The sequence below is a fragment of the Grammomys surdaster genome, unplaced genomic scaffold (genome assembly GCF_004785775.1).
Source record: "Grammomys surdaster isolate TR1022 unplaced genomic scaffold, NIH_TR_1.0 125789, whole genome shotgun sequence".
Lineage (NCBI taxonomy): Eukaryota > Metazoa > Chordata > Mammalia > Rodentia > Muridae > Grammomys > Grammomys surdaster.
Window position 1 is genome coordinate 2179067 of NW_021620620.1, and position 12462 is coordinate 2191528.

At 49.3% G+C, this 12462-nt stretch overlaps 1 protein-coding gene across 11 annotated transcripts in view; it reads left to right on the forward strand.

Moving 5' to 3' along the window:
* Ldb3 (LIM domain binding 3) overlaps positions 1 to 12462 on the forward strand; it is a 61241-nt gene that overhangs the window by 19667 nt on the left and 29112 nt on the right. For 7 of the 11 annotated variants that reach the window (XM_028789104.1, XM_028789105.1, XM_028789106.1 and 4 more), the window contains 2 exons: positions 1736 to 1905; positions 2307 to 2343. In XM_028789104.1, coding sequence (XP_028644937.1) covers positions 1736 to 1905; positions 2307 to 2343 — 207 coding nt within the window. Of the gene's footprint in view, positions 1 to 1735; positions 1906 to 2306; positions 2344 to 7316; positions 7955 to 12462 lie in introns of those variants that run through there. The other 4 variants (XM_028789110.1, XM_028789111.1, XM_028789109.1 and 1 more) reach the window with 2 other exon arrangements.

The window sequence follows — 12462 nt, forward strand, 5'->3', positions numbered from 1 at the left end:
TGGGCGCCGCGGCTGTTATACTTTGTGTGTGCGAGCTGCCTGGTTTAAATACTAAACCCCCTCGTCAAAAAAAAAAAAAAAAAAAAAAAAAAAAAAAAAAAAAAGAATCCTTTCTGCAGGAAGAAACCCAGGCTTTCCTTTGTTTCTCTCCCAGCTGTGAGTTTCTTTCTGGATGGACCCCAGAGGAATCTGCAGAACCCATAACCGATCTCAATCATAATCTTAAAATACCTAGCTTTCAAGGCTAAAGCCTTCAGGAAAGTGGAGGCAGGGGCAGGGCCTCCACCCCTTCTCCAACTCTGCTGTCATAGCTCAACCTGAACCAGGCCTAAGGAACCAAACCTGGGAAACTAGACCAATTCTATCCAGCTCCTTGACTTGTGTACTAGGATGGTCCTGTCCTGGCTAGCCAGTCCCCACAAAGGACAGGGCAGATGAAGCCAGGCAGGAGGGTGCAAGATAGGGCATGCCTCAGCTGGGCTGTGTCTCTGTGTGGTCAGAGCATCTGAGCCAGGTAGTCCCTGGTAGGCAGGTGTGGCCTTTGAGCTTCCTGATGATAAAACATTTGACAGAAAGGACACTGGGCAAACCAGGCATGGAAGCATATGATCTCAGTACTCAGGAGACTGGGGCAAGGAAGGCTACATAGCAAGACTCTGAATAATAATAACAATAATAATAGTGGAATAAAAACTAATAACAAAAGGAAAAGGGACACTGGGCTGGGTGCTGGGCCACCTAAGTTGTCATTCAATTGTGTTCCTGTCTACTATAGCCTGGAGCTACTCAGCTGGCCTCTCTGGACCTCAGTTTCAACATTTCAAGGAGGAAAAAGTTAGCAGGCAGGTTTAGTGTCATAGGGTTGTCCTGAGGACTCCCTGATATCCAAGAGGGTTTTCTGAACAACTCAGATTCACAATCTGACCTATAAAACTTGAGTCATGTAGAAATTCCAGCACTTGAGGAGCTCTGGGATCCCTGCTGGCTTCAATCTGGAGTTGAAAAAAAAAGATTCAGCTAAGACTTTTGAGCACCTACTATGCAAGTCAGACCCTGGGAGCTTAAGGGGGTATCAGCAGATCCCCTCAAAAGACTATGTTGCTTTGGGGCACAGACCATGCCTGTAACCTCATTCCCAAAGTCCCTCCTCTGTCCTCAACCACAACTCCTTGCAGATCACGCCAGGGCTCAGCAAAATTTCCTGCTTTGTTTTTCATAGTACTTTCTAGCCAGGCTGATCTCCTGCAGCTGAGCCAGAAGCCCCAGGCATCTTCCAGCCACAAGCCATTGGCAGCTCCCTGTCTGGATCTGTGGGTGTGAGGAGGCCACTGAATGGTTCCTGAGCTAGCCTCCGGGCCCCTCAGGCAGGCTGTTCTCACCCTGCCCCTCACAGAACTGGCTCAGGGAAGCCAAAATCTCTTCAAGGAGACCTACCTCCTCCTTTCCTATAGGGTCTCCAGCCCATAGGGTGAGAACTTGTTCAGATCCAGCACTGGAGTGGGGCCAACAGGAAAGATAGAAATCTCATGGGCAAGAAGAGCCGCTTTCCCACTGGGCCTTCCCTGACCTCTGAGACCCTGAGCACCGAACCCCAGGCTTTTCAGCTCTTCTGATAGTAGTGATGAAAACAGGGGGACACAGATGTGCGGGGAGGGACTCAGTGGGAGAACAGAGTGTGTGTGTGGGGGTCTGAATTCGAGACTGGCCTCTGCTCACACCCCTTCCCGACCTACAGGAGCCTTCCTGTGAAAGACTTGGCGGTGGACAGCGCCTCTCCCGTGTACCAGGCCGTGATCAAAACTCAAAGCAAGCCGGAAGATGAGGCTGATGAGTGGGCCCGCCGGTCCTCCAACCTGCAGTCTCGTTCCTTCCGCATCCTGGCCCAGATGACCGGGACAGAATACAGTGAGTGAAAGTGTTTTTAAGTGTGGTTAGGAGAGGGTGATGCAGAGAGGCCATGGCTCCTGCATAGTCTTAAAGCATATGAAAGTCGAGGAATCAAGCCACCCGCCCTGGAAGATTAGCTAACACTGGTAGAGTTGGCAGCTGATAGAGAGCCTCCAGGTCCCTAGGAGGGTCTTCCATTCTAACCCCAAACTCTAAACAAGAACTTGTCATACAGGCTTGTCATATAGCTTCCAGCAAGGTGATGTCCTGGCACGTACACACTCATTGCCACCACTGACAAGATGGCACAGGAAATGTTCAGGGCCTGGCTGATTCCTAGGGACTTAGTGTCCACAAAGCTCTAGTGGTTTTTCTCCCTATGTTCACTGTGAGCTCTGACCACCTTCTTTCTCCCGCAGTGCAAGACCCTGATGAAGAAGCTCTGCGAAGGTCAAGGTAGGTGCCTAGCTTTGGGTTCCATGGCCTTGTGTTCTAACCCCGACCCTTCCCAGGTAGCCCTCAGGTCACATGACTCATGGAAAGAACCTTTCATGATCATGTATTTGAAAAGCTCAGCCCTTAAAGGGCCCCCGCAGATCCAGGCTTGGGTGGCTTCCCCTGGTCACTGAGGTAGACCCAGGAGTGAGGAATCTGGGCTTTCCTGGCTCCCTTACTGGGCAGGGGCAGGGCTGCTTTGGCCTTCACTGGGCTTTGGAGAATAAGGACATCTTTCCCTGTGAGGGCAGCGAGCCCATGACTCACCTGCACACTAAACTTTGGGCTTTTCCTTGGTCAGTCTGAAGACTTGGTACTGTGAGCAGGCACACAGAGGGCCATGCTAGGCACGAATACCTGATGTCTAGACTCTCCTGCCCATACATACACCAAAGCACCACTTCTATAAATTACTTGAAATATAACAGCGACTGCAAGAAAGTATGAGCCCTTGGCACAAGGAGGGATTGTATAGGACTAGGTATCTCAAGGCATGGTCTCCTGGTCAGTGACAAGTCTGGGGCACCACCACTTGCCTACTGACTGTGCCCTCTTAGGAGCTGTATGTAGCCCTGGGCATGAGTGGGGCATGGCTGTTTTGAAACCCACTGGAACCTGTGAAGGCCTTCCATGGTGAGGCATGGAGCCTGTGTGATTATCTGTCTACTTCCGGTAGTATGTCATCTGCATGTTCTTCTTGGACAGTCTGTCTGGGGCCAGGGAGTCCTGTGGTGGTCTCTCTGGGTGGGTCTGGGACTCAAAGGCATGTTCTCCCCTGAGCCAAGCTTTCGGTACTTGCTAACTACACATGGTGGCCACAGAACTCAAGAAGAGTAGAGTTCTCAGGCCAGCTGGGACTCCATGTGCATTTGATTGTTGAACTTGTATTTTTGCCAACCTGAGCTGCTCCTACTTTTTGGTTGGGAGTGTGCTCCTCCCCAGCCTGCTAAGGGTGGCATGTAGTCCTGAAAATGTGCTTAACCTCTGAGCTCCTGGAGCGCATCTCAAACAGAGCACCAGAATGCTCCTGCCGCCTTTGGTGCAGATGTGGCGAGCCAGCTGTTCTGTGTGGCTGAGCGCTCTGCTCTCCAGTCCTCCCGTGCTCTGCTGACCTTACATGCTACTTCTGTGTTTTTCCCACCCTCTTCACTGAAACCACCCACATAGATGTCCCAGGAAGCAATGCAGACTTTCCCAATGAGTCAATTTAGGGGTCTTTATGCTGCCTCCTCAACACAGTAAACAGCTTACACCCAGGTTCTTTCCATCAGGAAATCAACTGGAGGCCTTTTTCTCCCCTCCATAAGACACACCATCCTTCCTTCATGGCTTCTGCCACCTCTTCTGGTCACGTGATGCTCTTTTCCTGTTCAATATGCACAACAGTCATGCTAGGCTTATGCCTCGTCGCCAGCTGTTTATGCTTAGAAGGAAGGAGTCCCAGTAGGAGAGCTAACCTGTTCCCTGTTTCCCCTGAAACATTATCAGGCCCTACTATGGAGTTTTCTCAGGAGAAAATCTGACAAGCATTCCCAAGAAAAGGCTTCAGCCGGCTTCCTTCCTCAGTCCCAGGCCATTCCTCCCAAGATTCAGGTCCTTCAGTGAGGACTCTGAGGCTCCAGCAGACCTTCCCCACAGGTCCAGAGGGTGCAGGACTCCTGACTCTGCCTCTTTTTCTGACTTTAATTTGTTGAGGGTTGTCCCCCTAGACAGAGCCTTCCATGCCTCCAAATCTCAGTAGCCCAGGGTTCTGGGACAGAGGCTGTGCATGCCCTAGTTCCATTACACTTGGGACAAGTAAAGTCTTCAGCCACTTAGGCCAAAGACTCATTCACTGAAGTGGCCATGTGAGCAGAAGAAAGCATGTTTGTCCCTTGTGTGCTGCCTTCAGACTACTCAGGGGACTTGTGTCTCAGTGGTCAGAGCCACATCCTGACTCCAGAGTTAGAAGCTGATTTCCAGGGCCCGCTGATCCATCCTGTGGGCTGATGACAGCTACCCTGCTCGTCCCTCCTCCCACATTGGCCCCTAGTAGTCTGGCACTCTGGCAAGTCTGAAAGACACAGCTGGAAGCTGGGACTCCCAAGCACCACAGTCTAAGCAGAGCCAGCAGGCCTCCTTCCTCTCCTCTTTCTCTCCCTCATGCTCATCCCTCATCCTTCCTTGTCTTTGGCTAGCAAGGAATTTCCCAACAGTACCAAACTAGTATGCTCACTAGATTCACAGAGGTTCTAGAATTGTCCTTCACTTTGTCATTGAACGCTGATGACAAACTGTTCTTGAGCCTAGGTGGGCTTTGCTAGAACTGGAAATTCGGTGGCAAGTGGGCCTGTCTCTATGAGAAGGTTGTGAGTGCTTGTAGGGCTGTGTGGGCCATGCCACAGGGTCTCTGCTTGTTCTGCTTTCACCCATTCACCCTGACTTCAGAGAGGCACAGGAAAGGCCCAGCACCCAGATGGCAGTTTCACTGATACATTTCTGTGTGGCTTTGGACTGTGCATGCAGAGGTCTCTGAGCCTCTTGGTATAGTGGAAAGGTTGGCTAGGACCAGTGTTTTACAGCTATGTCAGCAATTAGCAGACCCTCAGATTTGGGCACCAGTCTTCTAGAGTTCCAATGTGCTGGACTCATGAAGCAGAGCGAGAATGTGCCAGATCACGCCGATGGGAAAGTAGACCTCCATGAACGTGGGGATGTGGGGATGTAAGGACCAGGACTTGGTGATTATCACTGTGTGTAACTGTAAGACCAGCTTTGCAGAAAGTCAATTATCCTGGTTCGTGCATGCTGGTGACTCATTTTTAAATTGGACTTTTCATTTTGAAGTAATTGCCAATTTACTTGCAGTTATAAGAAATGACAGGAGATGTTGGGCAGTGGTGGCACATGACTTTAATCTCAGCACTCAGGAGACAGAAGCAGATGAATCTCTGTGAGATTTGAGGCTAGCCTGTTCTACAAAGTGAGTTCCAGGACAGCCAGGGCTATACAAAGAAACCTTGTCTTGAAAAAACAAACAAACAAACAAACAAACAAACAAATGAAATGACAGATTCTTTGCGTTCTGTCCCACTTCCATTTCCAGCAGCAAAGCCTTAAAACATCATAGCACAATGTCACAGTGATAATGATGGCATCACTTCAACCCAACACACAAACTATTACACATCTAAGGCTACTCCACATGCCTACACACACACACACACACACACACACACACACACACTACTTCTTTCTGTTGACTAGCACTGGAATCATATAGTATATGACCATTTTAGGGTTGGCTTTTTCCATTAGCAAAATTCCCTTGGACTTTATCCAAGTTGTTGAATGAACCAGTACAAGTTTACACATAAACACTCTGATTCTAAAATCCAAAGTACCCAAACCCAAAACTTTTCTGGGAATCATGATAACACCAAAGGTGGAAGATTTTACCTTTGACCTCATGTCAAAACACAGATACTGGGCCCGATGTGGTGGTGCACGCCTTTAGTCCCAGCACTCTGGAGGCAGAGGCAGATAGATCTCTGTGAGTTTGAGGCCAGCTTGGTCTACAGAGTGAGTTCCAGGACTGTCGCATATCAAGACCTCTCAAAAGAGAAACAGAAACAAAAGACACAGATGCTAGTCTAGGATGTAGCAATGGCAGAGGCTTGCCTACATGCATGAGGCCTGTTTGGGGGCATGTGGAGCAGCCTTAGATGTGTTCAGTCTCCAGGACCACGGTAATGGCAAGAACAAAACATAGGCCTCATTAAACATTATCTTCGAGTTGTCTGTATAAAGTATATATGCGATATGAATGAATTTTATACTAGGTCTCCAAGAGATCTCATCATATATGTGCGAATATTCCAAAACCATCTGGACCAAGGTTATCCAGTCTGTAGCTCATTTGATCCTTTTTACTATTAAGTAGCATCCTGTGACGAGGATGTAGCAGTTAGATTTTTAATTTTTTGTTTAGCGTTTGAATTAGTTAACTCTTTACAGGGCTACCTCTGGACAGCAACACCAACACTACTACTTTTTAACTGTGTCTCAGTTCAGGTTGAGTGTACTGTACTTATGGTTAAATGTGGTGCCTGCCACCAGTTTGTATCTCTGCTATGATGAGCTAGAGGCCCTTCTGCCATGAGGGCTCAGATCCCAGCATCACTGGCTGGCTTTTCCTTTCCTGCCCTCATTCCCTTTCTACATTCTTACCATGGGGTGCTTGCACTGTGCCTTCACCTGGGCAGCTGTAGTTGAGCCTTCCAGAGGCTCCACTAGCAGAAAGTAGCAGGCCCTACTCTTTTGTTTCTGTGGCAGTGAGTATGTGTATGTGCTTCTGAACTGGGGTAGGCCTAGGCTGTGCTCAGGCCTGGACCTGCAGGAACCCTGGGTAGCATGTGAAGGCTTCTCTCTGGAGGTGATGAAGGTGAGGAATGCCAGGCAGTACAGGGACAAGACAGGTCTACCCACCAGCCCTCATCATTGAAGTTAAGTGTTCCTTCTCCTTAGTGCCCAGCTAGAGGACAGTCTATTCCAGGCCTGCCTGCCTCAGTTCCAAGAGCCCGCCGCCAAAGCAGCTCTGCCCAGCCCTAGCCCCAGTGGGCCAGGGATCCTGTCTCCCTTTGCCCACTCTGCCCATTGACCCTCTAACCAGGCCCTGTACCTTTCCCTCCAGCAAGGCAGGAACTTTGGTCCCTCCATTTTATACCAGAACTCTAGTCTTGCCCCATCCAGTCCAAGCCTGCCCTCTAGAAAGTATCCCAAGTATGGCAACACATCCCCAAACCAGTTCCCTATGTGTCCCTCTGTCCCAGCTTCAGGCAGGGAAATAGTGGAGATGTTCCCTAACCCCTCTCTTTCTCCCTCTCCCTTTCTCTTTTTTCTCTGTCTCTGTTTCTATCTCTCTCTCTCTTTCTGTCTCTGTCTCTGTGCCACAGGGAAAGGTTTGAAACGGAACGTAACAGCCCACGTTTTGCCAAATTGCGCAACTGGCACCATGGCCTTTCAGCCCAAATCCTTAATGTTAAAAGCTAAAAGGCTGCTTGGATCCCCCTGGCCCCTGGCAGGCTGGACCCCCGCCCCTCTCCCACACAGATCTGGCATGTGAACCCCATGGTGATGCTTGATAATGAACACTGTGCTGGGGGCACCTCTGGTAGCCAACGGTAGCACTTCTGCTTTCTGCCTGCCCCAGAGTTGACAGCTGAGGCCCAGTACCACGCACCCAGTACCTCCTACCTCTCCAACCCCCTACCCAGTGTGACTGTCCCAACTCCCACAAGCGGAGCCTCTGTATACCCCTCGTGCAAACCCTTATCTGTAGTCCAGAGATGACATAACAGGGTTTGCTGGCCTAACACTGCCAAACGATGAAGATATAGTAGCCACTGCTCATTTGCCCACCCCTTTGGGCATTTGGACTCATATTCACTTGGAACATATTATGTGCAGATCAGGCTCCTGGGTGGGAACCCTCTTCTCTATACTTGTATGCTAGCTTCATAGTTTTTTCTCATGTACATACAAGCATGCTTGTTTTGAAATAAAGAGGATTTGAAATGAACAAACCAAGCCCTGATCTGCTGTGCCTGTATGCGTGCCCTGCACCCCACCTTGGGAGGGCCTTCAGGGACAGTGTCTAGGACAGAGAGGACAGGTATGGCCAACGGAGATGCGGGGATACTGCCAAGCATGTGAGCCCCAGTGCAGCTCGGCTCACTGCTGCTTTTCTACACCCAGGCTAAGGATCCCAGGGTGAGGGACCCACACTGGGGTTCTATGGGCAGCCTTTGCCTCTCACAGGGCAGTGTGGATGGGGGCTACCCCAGGAATATAGCTTCTCCCTCCACACGCAGCTCTGACGGATAGGTAGCACCATCTTTCCTCACCAACAGGAAAGCCTTTCACCCAGGCAAGCCTTATGTTCAGCATGAGAGGTACTTCAGTGGGCATGCCTGGACAATGGGATACTTTACAGGGAAGCCAGAAGATGGAAGTGGGGGCTTCTGACAGGGAGATGGAAGGAAGACCTAGCAGAATCTGGGCGACAGGAATGTAAAGGAAGGTCTCCAGCTGGGTCTGTGGCCTTGTGCTACTCTGGAGCATTTAGCCAAGCTAATCAGAACATCCTCAGCTTGAAAAACTCTAGCACCCACCAACAGGCTAGTGGTTTCAAAGCCAGCACTCCACCCACTGCCCAGCAAGCAGCCTGGTCCCTCACTGCATGGAGTCATAGGCTGGGAACATAAGGAGAATAGCATTTGGAAAACGAAGGAAAGACCAGCCCTCAAGATGCCCTGCCTTCTCTGTGGCTGAATGGCTGGAACCCCGTTCCCACTCCTGCTATCTGAAAACACTCTTTCTTTCTGGCAAGCTCACCTGGAATGGCCAGCTGGGGAAGTTGCTCACTTCTATCCAGCGCTGAGATAGATGCCCTCCTTGGTCTCTCTACCATCCTGTTCCTCCTTAGCCTCCTACCTCTTTCTTCTTCTAACAGTCTGATGCCAGGGCCAGGGCAGGTCCAAACAATCATCATCTTGGCTGTGGGGAGGACATCTTCCTTCATTTAGGTGAGCTGGAACTCACCCATATTTGGACTGATGACTTACAAGGCCCAAGGGTAGGTCATAGAGTAGGAGGTGGCCAGGCACAGAGAGGTAGTATAGGTCCCAGGCAGTGGGTGGGAAAGGACTTGAGATGATCCCTCAAGTTGATGGACTCTAAGCATCTTGTCACCAGCTCTGAGCCTGTTAGTGCTCTCTTTGAGCCCGTTAGTTAAAGCTCTGAAATGTTCTTACCTGCTTTCTAGCCCCTCAGTGCCTCTCACTTCCTCCAGGCCACTGTGAGCAGCACCTCGTATGGCTCCAGGCCAAAGTCCCACATAAAGCCTTCGGGGTAAATAGGAGAGTTCTTCTCACTTAGCATCCTATGTCTGTAAGTGAGGCTCCTTCCTGGCTACCATGAATGCTAACAGACTCAGAAAGGGATGATGTATCTGTAACCACAATGCAAAGTTGATATTGTGGACTCCAGAGGCAGAGGTCCCTCTGATTGGTGAGATAAGGCTTCCTGGAAGTAGAGGCTAGTGCTCTTGATCTCAAGGGAGGGATGTGGTGTGTGAGATAGGGGAGGCTGGCAGCTGTCTAATTTGAGGGCACAGAGATGCTGAGGAGAAGAAAGGGATTGCAGATGACAGTATAATCATTTTGACCAGGATGCATGGAAGACAGAACTTGGAGCGCAGTGATCTGGATACTGAGTTCCAGGCTATGAGATTTTCAATATGTTTTGAGGGTAAAGTGGAGTGGGTAAAGGTTGCAGAGAACTGTTCCCACTGCCCACCACAGCTGACAGGTGACACTTACAAAGACCAGGGGGTAATGGGGGTCCTGGTCTTGTAACAAAGTGATATAACTGAACTTCCTGAGCCATAGCCAGCAAGATGAAAGGCAGGACGTGGACCAGGAGGATGGCAGCATACGCAATTTTTTGACCAACACCTGAGTGAGATTCTCTCATCTTCCAATCAACAGACATTGTCACACTTCACTGTCTCAGCCAACACAAGTGGCACTGACATCTCAGCCATGGTAAATCCCCTTTCACGGCACCTGGACCAATCATAGCATCACCATCACCGACAGTTCCAACCCAAGTCCAGGTACCACAAATCCCAAGGCTTGACACCTCCGCTATTCCAGACATACCACAGTCGCCAACCACCACGTCAACAAAACTCCAATCTCCACCGCCAAGGGCAACCACACAGAATGAGGCCCCGGGTCCACCTTGATACCTCCCAGAGAGACGAAAACATGAGCAGCAAGAGGGACCGAACCACAACTAGACAGGGCTCTGCTCTCCCTTAGGCAGCCACAAGCAGCTGACTCTAGTTTGCATGGGTTTCATTTTTAACTTGGTATTTAAACTAAATTATGGGTTTGGGGATAGAGTACATGCTTAGCATGTATGTAAGGCCCTGGGTTCTAATCCTGACACACACATACACACACACAAAAAAAAAAAAAAAAGAAAGAAAGAAAAGAAAAAAAAGCAAAGAAAACAGGAATCTGAATCTATGACAAAGGCAGGAAGCAGCTGTGGAATTGTATGTAGGTTGTAGTTCTGGCTGGGGTGATCTCACGGGCACTTTCTTTAGGACTAAAGTCAAGACTGTGTAAATTCTCCACAATGCTTGCTTGCTGGTACCTGCTTTTTTTGGAATTTCTGGAGACTCGTGGATCTTCATGCAGAAACTGACCTGGACCAAGACCCCAAGATCCTTCTGGATGTATTTTGATGTCTCTTCTCCCCCTTTCTAGACCCTGAGGCCTTCTTGGTGTCTGCAGAGAGTGATCTTAGAAAGGAAGCACTCAGAAAGAACTTAGAGTAGCAGGCACATGTGCATGCCCGTGTGTCCCTTATAGTGACCTTTGTCCCTGACCTGTGGTCAATGGTGAACCTTTCTGAGACCTACAGCCAGCTCCAAATGCATTGTCTGAAATCCAGAGTTCATTTGTAACTCTTGCTAGAGAAGGCTGCAGATAGGCTGGTCTGGTAGCACCCTGGACAAAGGGGACAGACAAAGCCAATGTTGTCTTTGCACAGACTGGACATTTTCATCACTCTTATCCTCTACAGGGTCTTCAGTTTCTAGCAGTCCACTGGAAACATGAGGTGGGACCAGGGAGGGCCACAAGGTTCTATGTCATCCTGAACCTTCCAGTACTTAGACTGTGAGGAGGCCTTTAGCAGGGCTCAAGGTCCACAGGTTCTCTGGAATAGTCACATAATCAGCACAGTTTCCAGAAACAAGGTATTTCATAGAGGATGGGCAAGTGTCTTCATAGATGTGTCAAGGACAGAACTGCTGAAGGCCCGCAAACTAGGCTGCCCAAGGCCTCCTCTCTGACAGCTAGCCCAAGAAAGGCCCAGGAGGACATGGCTAACATTCTTACCCATCCAAATGTGCTGTTCCCTGTGGGATAGCCATCACACAACTCTGTTACCTCTCTGGCTCTGATTCTTTCATTCAGCTTAGTATCCTTTCCCTTTCTTACTGGATGGAAACCAATTAGGAGATGCTTTGGTAAGCAGCTTGAGGCTTCCTTGCATTCCTACCTGGGACAGGCAGGGGTATCTAACAACTTACTGCTCCATGTGTGGTCCCCAGACAGGCAGTGTCAGCATTACCAGGGAACTTGCTAGATGTTAGATTCAATCTCACCCCAAACTTAACTCAACCAGAAACTGCTCTGTGTTGTTTTCTGTTTGTTTTGTTTTGAGACAGGGTTTCACATTATAGCCCAGGTTGTCCTGGAACTCACTGTATGTCTAACCCAGGCTGGCCCCAAACTCACAAAGCCTCTCAAATGCTGTGATTCCTGGTGTGTACCACCAGTCTACCTAGCTATGTGGCGTTTCACCAGAGAGGCAATGTCTCCCAACCTCAGGTTCCTCATCTCCAGATGAGACCCATAAGACTAATCATCCAGGGAGGTTGAAGGATGAAAGGAAAACATGGGCTAACACGGCCATGGTGGAGCCCTTGGAAGAGGGACATGTTAAGATGTTACTTATGTCCAGTAAGAGTCTGTCTTTGACCAGTAGAAGAAGACGTTATATTTTTCTTCTTCTGTGAAATACTGGTTAGGGCTTCAAATCAGAATGATCCTCAGTCATGTTGTTCAGATGGGTAACTTCCAGAACCTTGAGTAGATGAATTTTGTTTCCGTTTCCTCAGTTATTAAATAGGGTTGATGATGCCCCATTAGAAGGCTGTTATGTAATGTAACGTGAGACGTTAAGGGCATGATGGTGGGAACATGAAGTCAGTGAATGAACAGCATAGGCCGCAGGAGCTACTACACTACGAGGACGGGAGTTTCATTTGATCTCGAACGAGCATTGCAAGTAGAAATGGCAATCAAAGATATAAGAGTGATCTGGGTATGGGGGAACCTTCCAGTGGTCCAATTAACAGGGAAGCTGAAGCAGAAGAATTACTTGAACACAGGTGTTAGAGGCTAACCCTTTTAAGGAAGGAAGGAAGGAAGGAAGGAAGGAAGGAAGGAAGGAAGGAAG